The sequence below is a fragment of the Sipha flava genome, unplaced genomic scaffold (assembly GCF_003268045.1).
Source record: "Sipha flava isolate LNK unplaced genomic scaffold, YSA_version1 524_pilon_pilon, whole genome shotgun sequence".
Classification (NCBI taxonomy): Eukaryota; Metazoa; Arthropoda; class Insecta; order Hemiptera; family Aphididae; genus Sipha; species Sipha flava.
Genome location: NW_020273493.1, coordinates 1 through 22,405, shown reverse-complemented (window position 1 = coordinate 22,405; position 22,405 = coordinate 1). Strand labels below are relative to the sequence as shown.

The 22,405-nt window shown below is 27.8% G+C and overlaps 1 protein-coding gene across 2 annotated transcripts in view; it reads left to right on the top strand.

Moving 5' to 3' along the window:
* Window positions 1-5,327, top strand: part of LOC112690878 (putative uncharacterized protein DDB_G0282133) — a 24,095-nt gene extending 18,768 nt beyond the window's left edge. The window contains exons 7-9 of one of the 2 annotated variants that reach the window (XM_025564983.1): window positions 588-2,707; window positions 4,998-5,072; window positions 5,209-5,327. In XM_025564983.1, coding sequence (XP_025420768.1) covers window positions 588-2,707; window positions 4,998-5,072; window positions 5,209-5,214 — 2,201 coding nt within the window. In that variant the 3' untranslated portion in view covers window positions 5,215-5,327. Of the gene's footprint in view, window positions 2,708-4,997; window positions 5,073-5,208 lie in introns of both variants that reach the window. The other variant, XM_025564984.1, reaches the window with a different exon arrangement.
* Window positions 5,328-22,405: the final 17,078 nt, after the last annotated feature.

Genomic DNA, 22,405 nt, shown 5'->3' with positions numbered 1-22,405 from the left:
ATGTAAAGATAAAACAACAAATATTGAGAATATGGTGAACCATCCTATTCAAAAGTCAGATACAACCAACAGTAAACGGAGAATTCATTTAAAGCCAAAAAATGCTGCTACTATCAGATCCAAATTTGAATCGATTCATGTTAAAAATAAAAACTTAGTGAACCATTCCGTTGAAAAGTCTGATTCGACCAACATTACAAATAATGGTATCATACAGGTTAATAAATCATTATCTACAGAAACTAAAGTGACAAATACTGAGAATAATCCTATAAGAGAACCAAGAACAACAAATATCAAATGCGATAACTATACTGTTGAAAAGCTAAATTCAAAGAAGCATAAAAAAAATAACATCCTAAAGGTGAGTAAATCATTATTTATCAGATCGGAATGTAAAATAAGAAATGCTATTGGGGAACCAAGAACAAAAAACATCATATTGGAGAACCAAACTGATGAATCAATCGATTCAGTCATCAGTAAAAACAATGGACCATTATCCACCCTATCCGAAATTACATTGACAAATGCTGAAATTAGTATTGATGGAAGCAAAAATCAATCAGACAATTATTCTGTCGAAACAGATTCGACCATCAGTAAAAACAATGAACCATCCACCCTATCCGAAATTACATTGATAAATGCTGAAATTAGTCCTGATAGAACAAAAAATCAATTAGACAACTATTCTGTCGAAAAAGATTCGACCATCGGTAAAAACAATGAACCATCCACCCTATCTGAAGTTACATCGACAAATGCTAAGATTAGTCCTAATAAGGAATCAATTATAAAACAAATTAAATTGGGGAATTTTATGGATGAGAAAGCCGATTTAGCCAATTCGGCTCTTGATATGAATATAGATAATATATATTTGACTAATACATCTACTTCATCCAACGTTAAACTGATTGATCCCAAGAATTGTTCTATTGGGGAGAAAATAACGAAAAATCAATCAAATAACATTACTGTCGAAATAGGTTTGATCATCAATAAAAACAATGAACGATCCACTCTATCCGAAGTTACATTGAAAAATGCTATGATCAGTCCAAATAAGGAACCCGTATATAAAAAAATCAAATTGATTCATCATACTGATAAAATAACCAATTTGGCCATCAGTAAAAATGTTTTTATAAAAGATGATGGCTTGTGTTTGAATAATATATCATGTACCCTATCCGAAGGTACATTAAGGAATGCTGAGAATAGTTCTGTAAACGAACAAAATACAAAAAACAAAATGAATAATCAAACTATTAAAATATCAAATTCTACCACTAGTATAAATGATGATGGTTTGTGTTTGAGTTATGCATTATCTACCTTGCCTGATGCTACAATGATAAATGCTGAGAATAGTCCTATTACGGAACCAATAACAAAAAATAGTAAATGTCTGGACCAAAATGATGATTTTTTCACCATCTATAATTCATCTTTTTCTAACTCTGATGTAGTAGTGTCGAACGATGAAAATATGTTTGTTGGTGGTTCCAAATCAAATAGGAATGAATTAAATAATCATTGTGTTGAAATAACAAATTCAATTAAAAGTGAAATTACAGCTGAGATAGTTAAATCGAAACCTTTGATGTCTGTACGTTCTGAATTTAGTTTATCAAATTCTTTTAATGGCGTTTATTCAATTGACAAAACAACTACAGAACCACGCAATCATAGAAATGTTGAGAAAAATAATTTATTGGAAAATGCTTTGAGAAAAAAAAATTCAAGTGTTTTATCGAAAAAAAAAAATTCAAAGAATAATCCTAACCTATCCAGGACCCTGAAGAAATCGACCAAAACTCAAGTAAAATCGCCATGTACCAATTTTACTGTTGAAAATAATCCTCAACAATTCAATATTGCCCATGATTCTAGCACCTCTATTCACTTGAGTTCTTACAATAATATTTACAACTCCGGCACATTTAATTTACAACCAAACAATGAAAAAGATTATGTTTCAGTTACTCCGAGTATTCAACCTCCAATTAATGTAAATTATTATTATTCAAATCCTATTGTTAGTCTACATTCATTTGTTAATGGAACTCAGCAAGTTGCAATGAATACCTCGCATTTAATTTCTAATACTCAGTATTCAAACAATAATTTGCAAGACTCGCCTGTAATTCGTTCAAGAGCTCAGCCTTCAAGAATTCTTAAGAATAATCAAAATTCAACAAATACGATTGCTCAATCTTCAGTCTCAAGAAGTTCTATATATACTCATAGTTCAACCAGTATTAATACTCAAACTTCAGTTACTTCGGATTCTCGGTCCAATCGTCTTATTGAAAATACATTCTGTAATACTGCACAAAATAATTCAACGTCAAATAATTATTACAATTCAGCAACAACTAATAATTGCATAACTTATGATCATGTTTTTCATGATCTACCAAATACTAGTTTCTCGCATCCAAACAATAATACTTCATCGAAATTCAACCAATTTTCATTTCCTCCAATTGCCGGAGTTCCATACTTTGGAAATAGAAATTCGACTGAACCACCATTAAATAATGCCTCGTTCAGAGAGGCTTCAATAAATAATTATTTATTTCAAAATCATTTAAATTCCCACTATAACCAAAACTGGAATAAGCAGATGTCTATGAGTTCTCAACAAGTTGCAAACGCTACTGTAGATAGTTTTCAGCCTTCTAATCATAATTCCCAGGTAATGATTTTTCATTGTTATTTTACTAATTAATGAATATAACTACGCATTTTTCTTATTATAATATATGTGGTTTTCATTGCACAATATATTGAATCGCTTAATGCAGAAAGAACACATGTCCAAGTTTTAAAGTTTTTCAGGAAACAAAAAAAAAATCTTTACATTTTTTTTAAATGTTAAATTATTGTTGCTAAGATTATATAAAATGATTTGGTGAAAATTCGATTAAAAAAAAATATTATTCTACGAGATATTAAGAAATATAGAATAGCCTCGTGACGTCACTGAACGTCACACTAAACACGACATAATACATACGTTCAACCAAATTTTAAAAATATAATATAATAAATATAATAATAATAATATAATTATGTTATAATTTGTAAATTAAATTTATTTTTTATTTTTATTACATAATAATTTGTTAATTAAAAAAAAAGGAAATTGTATGTTTTATTAGGTTTGTTCCAACATGCGGTCTAACTATCATAGAACTGGTGGGAGCATGCGCAGTATATTTTTTGCATTCCAACACACCCTAAACGCAAACTCAAACTATCAGACGGTTGTTTCAACTCGTCATTAGACCAGTTTTAGGTTTTAATCGCTGATTCCGACGGGGACTAATAGCCAGAGAAACTATTATCACATTTATTATTCATGTTATCAATTTTTCGCGTTTGAATTTTCATGTAACGTTTATCAACAATTTATTTGTTTCACGACATAAACTATATATAGTATAAAATAAATATACTATTATAATATAAATATATTATAATTATAATATATATATATATATACCTCTTTTCAAAAGAGAACATACCGCTTGCGCGACAGGTTTTGGTTCGGCGGCGCGCATCCCCACCAGTTGTCCAAAGCTCCTCCTAAGCAACGCCGGTCACGACGAGCGCGCTCCCGCTATACACCCGGTGCATTCCTATATAACTGTACATGCTACACCGCCGCTCCTGTCAGATATCTATTAATTGTAAATAAGTTATTGGAATAAGGTGTATACTGGTCGGCAAACTTTGATCGGCGACCGTCGTGCTCGATTGATGTCTCGTTTCAATAAAAGTGGGAGAAATTGGCCTCGAGATGGTTGACACCCGTCAGTCTACATGCGCGAAAGCGGTATGTTCTCTTTTGAAAAGATATATATATATATATATAAATTTATATAATTAACGTCTAAACTGTGTATCTAAAACATTTAAAATGAAAAGAATTTTTTTTATTTAAATCGCAATTTAATTTTACTAATTTATTATAAATCTCATATCTTATCATTGAAAATTCGATAAGCGTTCCAACAGAGCTCAGGGTCCATAATCAATCCACATGAACGCATGCGCAGTAAATCAATCACGGATTAATCGGCAACTAATCCCAAATTCCGTGTTGGAACAAACCTATTATGTTATAATTTGTTTAATTTGTTAATTAAAATAAATATTAAATGATTTTCACTTATAAGTTATATTTTAATATTTAAGAATCTCGATTATGGATAAAATAATAAATGTTATATTATTAATTTTTTTTTGGGGGGGGGGATTATCAGATATTGTTATAAAACATATATCAGACAATATAACAAATAAAAATGAGAATATAAAAGTTTAATAATATTGAGTAAAATATTAATATGCATATATTAATTAATTTTTATTTTAATGTGTTTTAGTATAATTATTTGTGTACACATAAAAAATAGTAATCTTAATCAATAATTAGTTTCTTAAGCGCGCGCGAAAATTATATGAATTTTGACTATTGTGGTGATATTATTATAATCACCATTATATTATTTTTACATTATCTGCATTCTAAGACGGTTGATGAAATAATAAAATACTCGCTCACATGTTGATTATTTTTAGACCGTTTTGTCAATCGCGTGATAACAACTATGATTTTATGTGCGTTTATCGTGTGCTTGTGCTGTGTAAGAACACCTAATAGCGCTTCCTATCGGTCATTGTAACCGTTTTGCTTTGGGTATAACGCTTCTTAACGAAATTTTAAATTATTTTTAATGGGGATCTGTTAAATAGAACATGTGCTTCGTTTGCACAAAACCATGTATTTATCAACATTAAATTCGATTATGTAATAAAGTGATTTTTGTAAAATATTGGACATGTGCCCTTTCTGCATTTAGTGATTCAAAATATTATGTTGCCAATTATGATATGATTTGCCATTTTAAAAATAATTAGTAATTGCATATTATCTTAATATTTCTATTGGTCTAATGTCTAATTTTTATTAATTTTAGTCTCGATGTATGGCAACCAATTGCACAAATTGTTCTAACTGTAAAACTGGTTGTTATTGCTTCATCTGTTATAAAGTAAGATTTCACTATATTATTTGTATCCTCAATTTCATTATTTTATTGATTTTTTAACATATCTAAACTATTGTAGCTTGATCATATTAAATATTTACATTTAACTAATGGTTTCATAATCAATTATCTTTTTCAGAAATAGAATTGTGTTTTTCATAGAAATGAACGTTCTCAATAGTCAAAGTAAATATTTTTTAATAAAAAATGATGTTATGACAAATTAGTGATTTTACTTTTAATTTTTTAACATTTAAACATCTATAGTTATGTAAAATTAATTAATTTGTTAACTATAAATTTACATTGCATTGCTTGTTTAATTTTTGTCATTCATGTATTTATTGATATGTAATATGCATTATTTATTTTATTATACAGTTTTTATATAATATTTTTAGAATTATAACTCTATGTTGTTTAAATCATTATTTATATTTCTAGTATCTTATTAAGTATTTTTGTATTAAGTTATCATAATCTTTTTTTTTTTTTTATTCTACTAATGCATTATGATTAAACCACATAAAAACATGCTTATAGAAATTGTATACTTTTATGTGACATCGGTCCAAAATTGCATGAATAAATTTAAATTGATAAATTATTGGGTAACATAATTCAAATAGGAAGATATAATTTAAAAATTATCAACTATAATTGAATATTTAGTTTTGACTCAAGATGATGAATGTGTGTGTGTATTTATCTTAAAAGTTTGACCAGAAATGAAGACTATTATTATACTACCTAAAACTAATATGTGTTATTCACCTTAAAATGATAAACATTTGTTAGGTATTTTTTAATTTTTTATTTTTAAAATATCTATTTTTCCAAGGCATTAGGAAATAAATATATACAAATGTATAACTTAATATAATACTTTTGAACACCGTTCATTGTTTTCTATAGGTTTTTGTTACATATATTTATCAACGTCCATGCTTTTATTTATTATTTAAAATTTAATTCAAATTTATCTAGTTTATGCATACTAAACAAGATCAGATTATACTAAATTAAACAATTTAACAATTGGTATTCATTATGATTAATATTGTAAATATTGTAAATATTGATAGCAGTGAGCAGAAAAAAAGAGCAATTATGGCATTTACTTATAATTTTATAGTTATGTCATTTTCAATTACGTGCTGACGAGGTTACTTAATATTTGTTATATAGTATTCGATTATGCTCGCCAATACTATTTATATATTTGTACTATATTGTACTAAGTATTACTCTACATATTATCATATTATGTAAATTATGCGAAACATTCTAAACCTTGAACTATGTAAAATTATAAACTTAATATTAGCGATTCGGCAGCATATATAAGAGTTCCGAATCAAAAACCGAATTTAGATGTATCATTCAGCTATTCAATAAAAAGGCTTTACCTATTATTGCCTTCAACGTTTGACTAATTATTTATGTTGATTTAATTTAAGTGTTAATAAAACAACTGTAATGTCGTCTCCAGTATTCTTTATTTAAAATACTTTTTAACTAATGTTAAAACATTAGTCACTGTTGAGTATCAACCACTCGGATCGTAGCGACCAACTGGGTTAGAATATTTTTTTGGATGAATTTAATTAAATCCCAGTGTAACCAACTGCAGAACACAATTTACAATCAGACATGAATACTATTGACAGTGACAGACAAATGTATGTATAGTATAATAAATACATCCTTTTCCTTACTCAATTTCCTAAAAAAAATATTTGGAAGTTTTTTTTTCTTCACAGAACTTAACACTAAGTTTGCAGTGATTTTTTTTTTTTGATTAACAAAATCATTGGTAATGAAGTCACATAATGTAATATAGCTCGATTTTTATTTATTATATATTTCTATATAGATGATTCGAATAAAAAGTTTATATTATTTCACATATTTTTATGAAGTGAATTATTGATTGTACAGACGATCCACGCTCTGTTATATTCGCTAGTTATTTAAATTTAATGATAATAACAGTAACGGATCGATACAATTGGTACGTTACTCATTTAAATTGTTCAATCGTAGTTATTGTTTCGAAGTTAAAACTAATAATTTTTGCTTTCGGCGTGGGATATCTAACTCAATATATGATTCAAGTAAATTACGAGCTTATTAACAATGTGTAAGATAACTTAATAGTACATTATACATTTGAAAACCGGTTATTTATCGAACTACATGCTACACGACTACCAATCAACGTGAGTTAAACTCCAATTATCAAATGAGAGTTAAATAAATCCTTGTAGGTTCGTAAGCAATCCAAACCCCGTGACCATATTACATTGGTTTGGTATGTTTGTAATTTATTCCTCGAAGTAATCGTCCAAAATATAAAAACCTAAAATCAAATCAAGAATTAATTCTCTAACGAGAAGAGAACTGAAATTATTTACATCCAATAAGAAATTCTCACTGAAATAAACACCCATCAACCTATTTAAATACTTAATAAAAAAAATACTTTAAATAAAAAAAGTTAACTTATAAGACTAATAACGTAAACTTACGAAAACAAACATTGAAAGTCTATACAAAACAATATTAACGGTACACCTCATAATTAATACCAACTAAACCAAACCGACTTTTCCTAATTATCATAATGACCGATTGAGAATGGACCTAATTTTAACACATGATCATTAAATGGACGACAATAACCAACAACATGAACTTTACACAACGAAATACTATCAAACAAATATATAATAACAGTCTGCCACTCATAGTACCCCAAATTTAATTAAATATAATATTCTTTAAGGATACCGGACTTGACAAATAAATTTAAAAATATATATTAAATAATGTAATACATAATCACAATAAGACAGGTTTAAAATAAATAAAATTATCGTCTAAACTCTTGTCTTTTAAAACAACTATGTAATGTTGTTATATCTTGTCTCTACAAGTCGCAGTTCATTGCTTATGCATTAAAAATAATAATAGTAAAACTCTATAAAACAACATAATTGTATGTTTTGTATTAATAATAGTAATAATGATACTAATTATAAGAAAAAAAAATATTTATATTAAAATTAATATATTCTAGTATGATTAAAAAAAATTTAAAAAGTGAAAAAATTCTTTGATATATATTTAATTGTATTCAAGAATGCATCAAAAATGATAAAATAAAAGTATTTATAATTTAAACCAATAATTAAAATAGGAAATATAATTTATAAATAGACGGTGGTGGTGCATTTAATCTATTACTAATAATTATCATTATTTATTTAATTCATTATACTTGTAATATTTATAATACTTTATATATTTATATTATATTATATATTATATTTTTATATTATTAGATTATACCCGAAAAATTATATTATTTAATAGTTAATGTTAATATTTTAGTCTAAATTATTGTACATGGGTGATTGGTTTTTTCATTATATATTATTTAATAAAGAATAGAAGTATCAAAGAAAAAGTCTTTTATTTTATATGAATATAATAATATATTATATTCTGTGTCTGTAACAATATTATTATTTTATAGTTCGTAAGATTGAAAAAAAAAAAAATTACTTACAAAAAGATTTTTTTTGTAATTTATATAACAGAACTGTATATAATTTTTAACTACATTGGGTATATATATATTTTTTTATTAAGTATAAAAATTAAAAGATCTTTTCGACAATTTTTACAATTATTACTACTGGTAATTTCGTAGATTCCCTACTAGACAATATTTCCTTTAAAAAATCTTAAATGATTATGAGGATCTAAGCAATCCTTCTGAACGAAATCATATACACGGACACAGGGCCAGCGAGAACTTTTGAGGATCCCGGGGCTGATCGGTTCCAGGCCCCCTTTACTTACACTTGTTTGGCCAATATGTACATTGTACTTGTAAATAAAATTGTACGAAAAAAAAAGAAAAAGAAAACGTGCAATAATACACATTATATTTTACAATTTTATTCGAAAATATCTTGAAAAGAAAAAAATGTTGTATAACTCAGTGGTTTCCAAACTAGGAAGCGTGCCACCCATAGGAGTCGTAAGCGTTTATTAGAGGAGGCGCAAGGCAAATATTTATATTGTATATTGCGGTGCCATTTATTTATATTAAAGGTCGACATCGATATGCTTATATTTGAATAATAAAAAAAATTTTTATTGGGAGGCGCAATTATTTGTTATTTGTTTTGGAGATGCGTGACGAAAAAAATATTTGGGAACCACTGGTATAACTGATAAAGAGTGGTGACGTCTAGGCATAGACCTAATACCAAGGTTTATGCGTCTAGGTGCTTCGGACTAAAACGTGTTTGATTACTGTACCGTATTAGACATACTGGTATCGGTTTAAATTAACTGTACTCTGTTCGGAACGAAATCGTACGCCGACGGCCAAATTGTGCGCATGGGCGCGGCTTGGTCCTGTGGCTCGAACTGACGCGCTGTCGCCAATAAAAGCGCCGCATTAGTCCAGTGCCGACGTGTACAAATGATTTAAAACGCGTTGTGTTGATATGAAATTATTTTGTACGACTGCTGGGCGATACACTTAACGACGCAGCTTTATGATCGACGCGTGCTTACCTAGGTACACGAACCCGCACGTGACAGTGGAGCCGGACGACCGACAAAAACTGGTCGCCGCCGGCGTACGATCTCATTTCGAAAACGGTACATACTCTCATACAGCTGCCCTAAATAGTCGAGGTAATGTTTTATATAAACGATGACGACTCGCTATCTGAAGCATGGAATTTCCACGTGACGGGTGTGTTGTCGTCGATTTTTTTTCGTTATAACGTTATCGATAACGTTTTACAACTCCTGGTCGTTGGAACACACTTCAAGATATATGTTGGACGTTTTGAAAAAAGCTAATGATAAAGTTACATTTTTTTCCTAAGACAAAAATAACTGGTAGCCCAGAAAATGAACAATCAAATAAGTAACTATCTGCAGTATAGACCTGTAGTGAAATTATCTACTAGTCTGAAGCTACGGACCCACTTAGTTTTGCGATAACGTGTAGATTATCGTATTACAATAATGTGTAATTCATACGAGTATGTAGTGGCCCCATTGAGAGCGTGCCTCATGTAGCACATAGCTCGTACGACATATATAATACCATTGATTATGGATATTATAGATAGCTCACTGGATGGTTTTTCAGTGGCGTACTATTTGGTCGGTAACGTTATGTGGCGCTTGCGGGCGCAAATTAGTTGTGGTCGGCATCGTTATAATCGTTGTAGTCGCGTTGATTAGCGACGGCGCAATGTGGAAAATTAATAATCTTCAGTCGTTTATTTTTAGAAGAAACTCATTAGATCTGTATTTGATTATTGTAAACTGGTTTTTATCTTTGTACGTAGTGTACAAGATTTATAAGATTTATTTATTATAAGGTCCCCACACACTGCCGCGGTGGCGGTGGCGTTAAATTTGTACACACGTATTGTAATGGGATACACAATTATTGTATGTAATATCATTGATTATAAATATTTATAATCAATGGTTATATATATAAATATATTATGTTTATATTGGATAAAAATCGCCATTGCCACCGCCACCGCGGCAGTGTGTGAGGACCTTTAATGTTATCTAATTTTATAAAAAAATTTTATGAAAAATAATTTTGTGTTTGCGCTGATATTGCAGTGTATTATATACTAGCTGACCCGGCAAACGTTGTTTTGCCATATATTTAAAAGTACACTTTCCTTTATATTTAGAATATATATGATAATATACGATTAATGTGTTTAGTGTGTAACTGAATAAAATAAAATGTTAATATTTTACAAAACTTTTGAAAATATTGACCCACCGAGCACCGGCGGTTTAAAAAAACCATCTAATTGGCAAATAAATATTTGTCATATCAGTTCGAAAATATTTGAAAAACATTTTCAAACCATATGTAGTCAAATTGGAATTGTGTCAACAATGACAAAATTAATTATGGCTAAACTAGACAAAAATACAATTAAAATGAAAAATGATCAGTGTCAGCAACATTTAGTCTACATGATAAATCTTTTATTAACTATTCGCGTGTTTAAAGAATGCAAATGGCAAAAAAATCATTTTTATACTCAACTAAAAGAATACCAAAATTAAGAATATTTGAACATCAGTAAATAAATATCTAACTATGTTAACATTACCAATATTGTATGTTTTGATTTTCTACATTGATTTAATAATATAATTATTTTCTAAAATATTTTAAAAATTGTAAATCAATAATTTTTGTATAACAATAAGTTAATTGAAATCATGCTTAATTTGTTTTTATTTAGATCACATTTACTTTTGTACTCAAGGTGTAAAATTATATGAAATTAAAGTTTACGAAAAAATGTTCTTAAACTGACTAATAAGAGATTTTAGAATACAATAATACAAAAAAAAATTCACTTTAAAAATTGTAATCATCAGTAATCAATTAAATTAAATATAACAAAGAATAATAAGTATTACAATAAGACGGAGGTAAGTACCGAGCATATACTTTATAAATACTATAATTACTTATTTCTATTAAACTAAATAAATTATAATACAAAATATATAATAAACAATGATTACGATGCGATGGTACGGAAACAGCTCGGCCTAGTTGTCTTCGCCCGTCGCGCATGGGATATAATATTCTTATCTAATAAGTAATAGAAAATTATCTGTTTCTCCCACCCGACGCACACCAACATTGGTTCGATACGGAGCTATACGGGATTATTTTATAAATATAAATTTAAATAAATTTATTTCTTTTATCGCTATCTACCGGCAGTTATATTCTACGCCATCGAAAAACCATCCAGTGAGCTATCTATACTATTTATAATCAATGATAATACTATATCACATAGATAATAATCTTGTACATTATACTTTCTATATTTTAATTAGAATGACGTACCCGTCAAAGTCTAACTTGTGATGTATTGGAAATCGTTAAATTAAGTATTTAATATACTTGAAGTCAAATGAATTATCTATTGTATTCAAAGTGCATCGTTCATTAATTATTATTAATAATAAATATTTTTTTATTTTTTTTCGTATCGGGCCACTTAATATTTACAAAATATAAATCATAGAGTTAAAAATTATAAGTTAAAAATATTAATAAGTTATAACTAGTCAACATCAATTATATAAAAAAAATAAAATAAAACATAAATCATAAACATTTGTTAAATTCCTCTTGTTGTCCAAAAACCAGTGACTTCCATCGCTGTTTCATTTACCTGTATTAAGTCATCTTCCGTTCATTTGTTGGGGTTCCTTAGGCATACTAATAGGTGTGCCATTGTCTGTTCTTGATCACATCTGCATTTTGTGTTAGAGTCGTTAAGGTAGCCCCACCTTGACATGTTGTTTTTTGATCTGCCCACACCTACTGTTTAATGAGATTCCAGGCTTTTTTGCTGTTTCGCTTCCTGTCTACACTGGTTAATAGATCGCACCACTTCGTTCTCTTCTCTTGAGCCAGTGATTTCATTAGTGCCTCACCTGCTTCTATTGTATTCTCTTCAAACGGGTTGGCCTCATATAGTTATATGTATTTATGTAGGGAATCTGCTGGTTCGGGCGTTAGGCTTGGAATGTAATGTGTATGACAGCCTCTTGGGATATTTTGTCTTGATATACGTTTGACTTGATCTATGAATTTATCATTGTTATCATTCGTTGGTTCGATTTTAGCTATCATGCTGTCCAGGTCTTTTATGAAATTATTCCAGTCAGCTTTTTTAAAGTCATATCTTCTCATGTAAGGGATTTCTTTGGTTTTTGTAACTGCCATGATATTACAGACAATGGGTCGATGTTGAGTGTGTGGGATTAGTCTCCCATTTGGATTGGTTATGTATGGACATCACTTATTCTCACATGGTAAGCTGCCATAGCATTTTGATGTACATAGCTGGTTAGCAGATCGACAAGTAAATTTGACCTATTGAAATATGACTATCGTGTAAAATATCAAATAATTCGTTGTTTGGTACATAATAAAGTTCACTTTCGGAATCACTGCTTCCTCGATTCTCTGCTTCTTTTCCATTGAGTATTATTACATCATACATCAATGTATCTATATTCTTTTGTACTTTTCTTCACCATTTTTTTCCAATTTTTTCCTGGGCTGAATTCACTTCTTGTGATCTTAACATATATTCCTATATATATAAATATAATCTTCTTTGTTTAAAAATGATTTATTATCCTCATGTTTATTTTTCAATAAATTATGCGTCGCAAAACTTTTGACGCATTTCATTTGAAGTCATGTATTTAAAAAAATAATTTAACACTTACAAATTAATTACAATAATGCAATTACACATAGGTATAAAACGAAAAAAATACTTGAACTATAGGTATTCGCACTAAATGTAAATAAAACGAAGATGGTAAGAATACTTGTTATGTTGTTAGTTCCTGTGGGTACTAAATCCGTAAAAGATAATATTCATTACAAATCAGGTACCTAATATTAACGTGGAATGTAGATATTAAAAGTTAAAACCATTAAAGATAACATTGATTACAAGACGATCGGAAATGTCATAAATATATATCCATTATAGATACTGATTACATTACCCAGGCATTAATGAATTGACTAGTCAATATCATCATTCACTAGATTTACGACATTGACGGTAACATATAAATGAACAAGAAAAACACAATGTACACGCGCAAGCGTAATCTTACAAAGAATCATGGATCAGCAACAAAGACGTGTAATATGATAGGTACACATCAGAATAAAGTCATCTATCAACATATAAAAGGGCTCCGAATCGGCATCGAATTCAGACGTATCCAGTTATCCAATATATACGCTCTGCTTATATCTGTCATTTTCATTTTACTCTTTTGCTTAAATTGAATTTCGTAAACACCAGCAATAAATTTACAAGTATTTTTATTTGTTTATTATTTTCCATTCTTTCATCGTTATAACTTAACATTGTGCAACCGCGTCGAACTCACCACAACTCGGCACACTACAAAAATAATATTAATACAATATTCAGTTTCTCTTATAATTTATCCTTTGGCGTCTAGAAGGCGTTTATAGACATCGTAGAATGTTATATTTCAACTTTCAATTGAAACTCGATTTTATTATAATTGTTAAGTACTGGGTTCTCTTAGAAACCAAGTTTCAGTCATCTCAAACCTACTGGTACAATTCAACGAAAATTTTAACACCTGCATGTGGCTGATTTATTGTGTAGGTAAACACATATTTTATGGATACGTTCGATTTGACGCATAATCAAACAACTCCATTTCTATACAAGGTTAAATTAACATCTATTCATTAACATATTATATTAATAATATCATGTAGGATCAGAGCTGTAAAGAATACTTTTAAAAAGTAAATATTCAAATAATTTTTTTTTAAGTATTAAACTTAGTACTATAGTACTTAAGTATTATACTACAAACACTTTAAAAAAGTCTTTGGAATACTTTTCAAATACTTTTGTAAAAAAATATTTTGAGTAATTAGGCTATGGTAAACTAACATTTTGCAGAAAAATAGTCGAGAAAAATTATGCGGTTCTGAATTATTTTCATCATCAGTATTATGGCTAGAATTACTTAAATTAAAACTTGAAGCAATTATAGTAGCCAGTAGGTTATAAACACAACTACACAAGTCTTTAAATTTATAAATAAAAACGGTGTAGGCTTGCAGCTAGTGATTTGTGAGAAAATCTATGTTATTCTCGTAATCTTTTATAACCAGGCAGATGTCGTATCTTATATTAACAGTTACCTATTTAAAAATACAAAAGGAAATTTTGTTATCGAATATCTATTTTTAGAAACACGGTTTTCACAAACCTTCGGGCTTTGATTAAAGTTGGCAATATTTTTCCAACCAAATATTTTGAATAAAAATAAAATGTTAGAAAAAAAATTAAGTACCTATTCAATAAAAAAAAAAATTATTTAAAATACCATTGAAAATACTTCGTTCTGAAAGTATTTAAAATATTACTCAATACTTAATAAAGTATTTGAATACGTTTATTTAAATACTTTTACTCAAATACTTTACAGCACTGCAATTTTCTCATTTAATAAATTAATGTTTAGAACTTAGAATATTTTATAATAAATAGTATTTCATTTAAAGTTGATTTCTAGTTTGAAACACCTTTCCCAATCCTCTTCATCACGAGAACCATTGAATTGACAGCACGCAGCAACTCCGACACATGTAAAAACCAAATAATGTATATGATCATTGGACTTTCATCCGTCATGTTTAAAAATAAATAAATAATAAAAAAATTAATAGTTTCTGTCTGATTGGAAAGATGATTTATTTATCTTTTTTTATTTATCAATTAATAAAGCGTAAAATATTTCAATAGTAATCTCACGCTATGTATACGTCATTCGAATCTACTTGAACGCAACAAGTCTACAATCGTGACCAGACAGATATTCAAAGAGAATATTTCAATAGCTTTTACTAAACTTATATTAAAGATTTTAATTATTATTATTATTAGGTATATATTTTGTAAACAAGAATATTATTATTTTTTTAAATGCTTCATTGAAAAAGTTTGCTTACCTCTAAAAAACAAAGCTTATGAAATAGTTGTTGAGTTCTTAAAAATTAATAAAAAGTAAGCATTTTATAATCATTGAATTATCTAATTGTTAAAAAAAAAACAAATCCATTACCTATTAACATCGTAATTATCAAATAAATACAATAATTATTAATAATATTAATATTATATTATTATTAATTATTATTTATTGATAATATGTTTTTCAATGTAATATTTCGTATGGAACTAAATGTTTTTAAATGATTTATATTTATAATAATCCGTTTATCATCATAATGATGTTTTTAATTGAATCGTTCCGATAATACGTCAATGGTTTTGTTTGAAAATGATCGTTTGATGTTCGTTAGTAAATAGAAATAGAGTTCTGGAAACATAATATTTCGTATTAATAATGTATAAATTTGATTTACTTAGAACCAATTTGCAGCTAATAGTTTGGAAAGTTATAAAATTAAAAATGTTGTAAACAACTTATAATCACAATATCGCATATGGTTATGATGGGGTAATATACGTGTCTCAAGTTTACTGTAGCTTGCCGTCGAAAAACTAAAAAAGGTGGTCAAAAATCGTTATTTTAAATATTAGGAAACTTTAATTTTCAAAAAATAAATTGTTTGTATACATTCTATTGTATTTAAAAATGTTTATTTCTTTGACAAAACACTAATTTTTTAAAACATTTAAATACTTAAGTACATCAAATGCTATGAATAGCATAACTATAATGTTGATAAATCATCGAATTGTTGTGAATAGTCGAAATATAATTATGAAAATTTATCTGTTAAATATGGTATTAAGTTGAGTAATTATCGTTGGTACTTACAAAATGTGATATACAAGTATACATATGATATATAAACTTTATATAATAAAGGTATATATATAAAATTTATATTATAATGGTATGGATGAACCATATATTTTAGTTTAAAAATACAATATTATTGATAAAACTCAATTAAATTTATATGTCATTAAAATGTAGATATTTAGTATGTTTATTCATTGAATTACACGACAAAAATTATATCAATTAATTGGGAAAAGTCCAGTGAACGATACTTAATCAAAATTAGCTGCGCATATTTGCGTTATTTTTTTAATCACCGCGGTGATTGAAATTGAATCTATTCGATTCTTGGTATCTTTTTTGATAGTGAAATAATATATTTATTTTTAATCGTGGATTTATTAAATAAAATTACACGTGAAAATATCCATGAATGTATACTAACATATAGTACTACACACACTATATAGGAGAAAAAAAATAATGCATTGAATTATGTTTTAAATGTTTTAAAAATCAACAAAAATGGCGATGACGTACAAATTGTTATCGAAGAGATTACAAAATGTTTGGCTATTTCATTTTTTTTAATAGGTTTTTGTTTATTTGTTTATTTATTTATATTTAAATATTTATTATATTTTATACAAGTGTTAATGATAGATAAATTGTATATAATTATACATATTTTATAAATAAAACATTAGTTATAGAAAAAATGAAAGACACACTAATTGAACAGATATCAATAGTTCTGAATCTCTAGGTCGTAGTCGCCCAACTATACAATTTGACGAAAGTAGTACGCGTTCAAAACAACGAAAAAAGTGCCAAATTGTTTACAAATCATCAAGTTTAAGTGAATTTAGTGAGACAACTTTATATGATTTAAGGAAAATAAGAAATGAAGATACAGCTAAATTAGTAAAAGAAGCAAAAAACCCTACTCCAACAAGAGGAAGCAAAATGTGGATGAAAAATAAAATTACATTACAGCCGTAATGATGAGTCCAGAAGTCGCTTTGTCTTTAATTATAGCATGTTCGTTATCGAAATCTCAATACAATATGCTGCGTAAAAACGCTAAAAAACATAATCATGATTTATATCCTTCATATGATCAGCTTCTTGCTGAAAAGGTTAGGTTTTAAACAAATTACAATTGAAGAACAGAAATGTGAGGTAATGAAGAACCAGAATACATTTCAGAACAAAAAACAATAATTAAAACAAATTTTAATATATTTCATATTGAAAAAATGTATTTCAATGATAATTAAATATTATAGTTTCAATTATTTATTTTTGAGCACCTTTTTTTGTTTTTCGACCACTGTGCGTCGATTACTTGACGGTGCAACAATAATGATTGTTTTAAGTTATTTATCTAAGCGTTGTGGTAGGAAAAGTTCAATAATTAATTCGTAAGAATACTCTTACTATAGTATTTAATAATATATTTGACACTTAGACAAAAATCAGCAAAGACAATAGTAATATGAAAATGGCAATCGTAAGCGGCGTGTTCGTACTGAATGGCTGGACACGTCTGAAATACGTGTTGATCCGGAGCCCTTTTATATGTTGGTGGATAGCTCAGGGGCGAGTTTTATCTCTAACCAAGGGAGGGGCTAATGGAAGTTTAAGAATTTAGTTAGTTTTTTAAATCTATATTAAATTTTAAATTACAGAATATGTTTTTGAGTCCCTCATAAGTAAGTCATTTTTTTCGCAATAATGACAAAGTTTAAATAGTTACATTATTGGTATCAATTTTAATGTTTTTTCTTTTGTGTATTGTTCCCACAAGGTGTGTCACGTCCGTGCGTCTGTCGTTCGATTGTTTTAACATATACATACTATCATCTTTGCTGTTAACCTGACGGCATGCAACAGTACTATAAGTGGCCTATTTGACCATATATTTTACCATGTTCATCGTCGTCGTCGTCTCTTCTTAACTTCCACGGCAGGTGGTATTGAAGGAAGCACTTAAATTATTTAAAAAACATAAGCATTGTACAGAGTGTAAAAGAAATATATAACAAAATAATAAATGATAAGTAAATTAGTCAGAAATGCTTATTAGATGGTCTATAGATAAAATAAGATATCAGACACAAGGAAAATGAAATATTATCATAAAGTGCATACCATCTTTAGCAGATCTTTTAGCACTACCAGTAATATTCTGATTCATGATAATATAATTGTCCAAAGTTATACATTTGGAAGTGAATTTAAATTTAGCTTTACAAACAGGACATGATTTAAATTTCTGCATCCTTTTCATAATACACATTTCACAAAAGGTATGGTCGCAATTTAGAACCGTAGCCTGAAAAAATAAAATAAGTTATCATATCAAGTAAAGAATAAAAATTAAAAATTGTTTACCTTGCACAATAATTTACTGCAAATTGAACATTGAAGTTCATTTTCGAACTGAGAATGGATTTGTTGTTTCAATAATTCAGGTGCACCCACATCATATAATTCATCTAAAATTTTTATTGAAATAAATTAATCATCAATTACATTTTAATCAGAAGTATAAGACATAAGAAATATATAAAACAACATACTCTCTAATTTCGCCTTTAGTGTAGGAATTTCGTTGCTCATTTTTTGAATTACATCATTTTCCTTAAAGATAATGGTATACAAATTAAAACATAAATATAATCATGAAATTTTTTTCATAATATATGATGAAATATAAGACGAGGAATAAGAAAAATACGATTGAAAAAAAACATTGATTTCTACTTACTTTTTTAGTTTGTATACTTTTAATTTTCATGCTATCGTTCATCATATTTTGCAATTCAACTAATTCAGTTTTAGCTTTATCACGTAATACTGTATGGTCAACTTTTAACTATAATCGAACAACAATAATAATGATTATTTTAACATTGTGATATTTTAAATATTATTAGTTATTTCTAACAAAATTATAGTTAATAAAGTTAAACTTACATTCAATATTACTTCATGAAGGTCTTTTATGTTCTTTTCAAACATTTCTTCTTCAGTATGAACTTCTATACCATGTTTATTGTATAATCTAAATATTAAACAGATATATTTATTAAGTTAATAGAAATAATAAATATACTTAAAATTATTAAAATAATAAAAGTAATAATAAATTTAATTCTTGTTTTAGTGTTTTATTAACAGAACAACGATAATCTTTATTATTAAATGGTTCGAATGTACACACATATGTATTAAATAGAAGAGTAATATTATTATACTTGTTTAAAAAAATATTTCTGACCTAAAATAAAAATGTTAGCGCTAAATACAAAAAAAAAATTAATATTGTATTAAGAATAGTTTTAATTTTCTAATTTCCTGTTATTTAAACATAAATGTTCCTTTTAAATATTTTTTATTTAATTACATTACTATTTTAAATCAATTTTATTTACCTTGGTTTTTTGTTTTTTTTTGATATATTGTTTAAGGTAAATTTGAATGTTCTAGTAATCTTGCTTTTATGACCGAATCCAATAAGATCTCCATGTCGTAATTCTGTAATATTACTCGTACTTGAAAGACTTTTACAATTTAGGAAAGTACCAGAACATGACTGCTATTTTTTGATTTATATAAAAAAGGAAATAATTGTAAGGATTAAATTCAAAAACATAAATTGCATAATTCTAATACAATATAAGTTTTTAATTTATATAAAACTAATTATTTTACTAAAAACAATTTTCAATAATATAAAAATTAAAAATCATGAAGTTAATGAAATTAAATTAAAATTTAAACTTATTAATACAATATATTATTAAATTTTTAAACAATTTATTAAAAATTATTTTATATTTTTCATTGTATAATACAAGTCATATATCCTAGACCAGGAATTCTCAAACTTTTATTAACACTGTACCCCTTTTGACTAATAAACTTTTTATGTACCTCTTCTAAGTTAGTAAACTAAAATATATATAAAAAATTTAGATACACCCATAATGCAAAATAAAAAGACCACCACAATGGTTATTTTTACTAATTATATGTATAAATAATACGGCTTATGGTAGAGGGGGCATGGCCCATTCCTCTAATAGCTACGGCACTGCATAGTTTAGTAAAATATGCTGCAACCGACACCATATACTTTTATAATGATAACTAACAAAAATATCTATTACATTTTATTAAATTAGCTTATTAATTCACTTACTAAGTCAGATACGAAATAACAGTTATTTTCATATCTGATAGAACAGTGACGACGAGATATGAAAAACTCTTCCATGATGACCGAAGAGGTAAGAGCGCGTCCAATGATAAACTGTAGACATAAATATTAATGTCAGTTATTAGTCTTATAGGTATAGAATTAGAAGATTATATATTAGACAATATCAACTTATAGCCAGTCAATCACACAGAGGATCAGGTGCTAAGGGAGCACTAAAATTTCAATTGTGACACAGCCATACGACCAATAAGATAGTACCAATATTAGTTAAACGTACTTCTGAGTCCTGGTTGATCGGAATCATCCGACCAGTCGCTACGTCCATTAAAGATGCTCCCACCGAACAATCTTCGTTGATGGGTCTTTTAGAAGACTGCACCTCATTCTTCATATCTTTTAACATAATACTTGATGAGCGATGCGCAACATAAAGATAAACAGTATTTTTCTAACCGTATAGGGTCATTTTCAAGCGATCGGTCATAAAAGGCAGAACGAAAAATGCCATTCAAACACGAAGAACGTTTGTGCGAATTACCGTTACGCTCGGTAGCGATACGATCACGTAGTAGTGTGTTTGACAAGAAGTTACGTATTGTTTAATCTTACTTGTTACTATTGATGACAAACGGCTAACCATAATTTGAACAGGTAGAAAGCATAGAGTAATATAACTCTATGGTAAAAAGGGTCAACGACAAGATATCTACTATCAAATAATTTTGAATACTTACCAAGCTGTTCTCCCTTTGATGGATACATCAATAGTATATGATTATCTATGTAGATAGATCAATCAAAATAATCAGAACCGTGAAAAACTAATGAAAAATTAATATTCTGTTTTAGACGGATATAATGTTTATACCAATGCAATAGAAAACACTGATGTAACAATCAATAACTTTATTACATTTGTAATATAAAAACCGTTGTCATCTCATCTCTTAGTTACATAATTCCTAAATTTATTTTTAATTTTATTTAAGCCGTAAAACTTGTTACGTTGTTACGTATGGTTTTAATAATACAAAATTATATATTTTATATTATGCACAACGTTTAATTTCCATGTGTAGTAGGGATATAGTCCATATGTACTTATAGTTTTTTACGAGCTATTTACGATTTTATACGAAATTTTCTTAAGTGTTTCCCCTCAGAATCCACATTATGGATGGTAACGGCATAAGCTAAGCAAATGGGGAATTGATGTCGGTGCACATAAGCTCGGCTGATGATTTCAAACTTAACTTACAATTCCATTAAATTCATAAGATCATTCATCTTTTCAACAATAGTTTCTTATGACGTTACCACGTAAAATTATCGTCCGTATACCAATGAATATCATTAAAATATTCTGTATTTGGATAGTTATATTATATTTTGTATTTGAATAAAATAAATTTACGAAAACATTGGCATTGATTTTGAAAAGAATTCAATTTTTAGATTTTTCCCTTTGGTTACACTGTAAAACCTATTTTTGTGCTAAATTTCTACCTATACGGGAAGCGTCTTATAATTCTGATGATCAGCGAGTGAATGAGTCAGTAACAAAATCGCAAATTTTGAAATTCTCCCATTTTGAAACTGTACAATATTAAGGGCTCATTTTCTTACTGTGTCCTAAGCTACTCGAGGTTAATGTTTTTTTTTT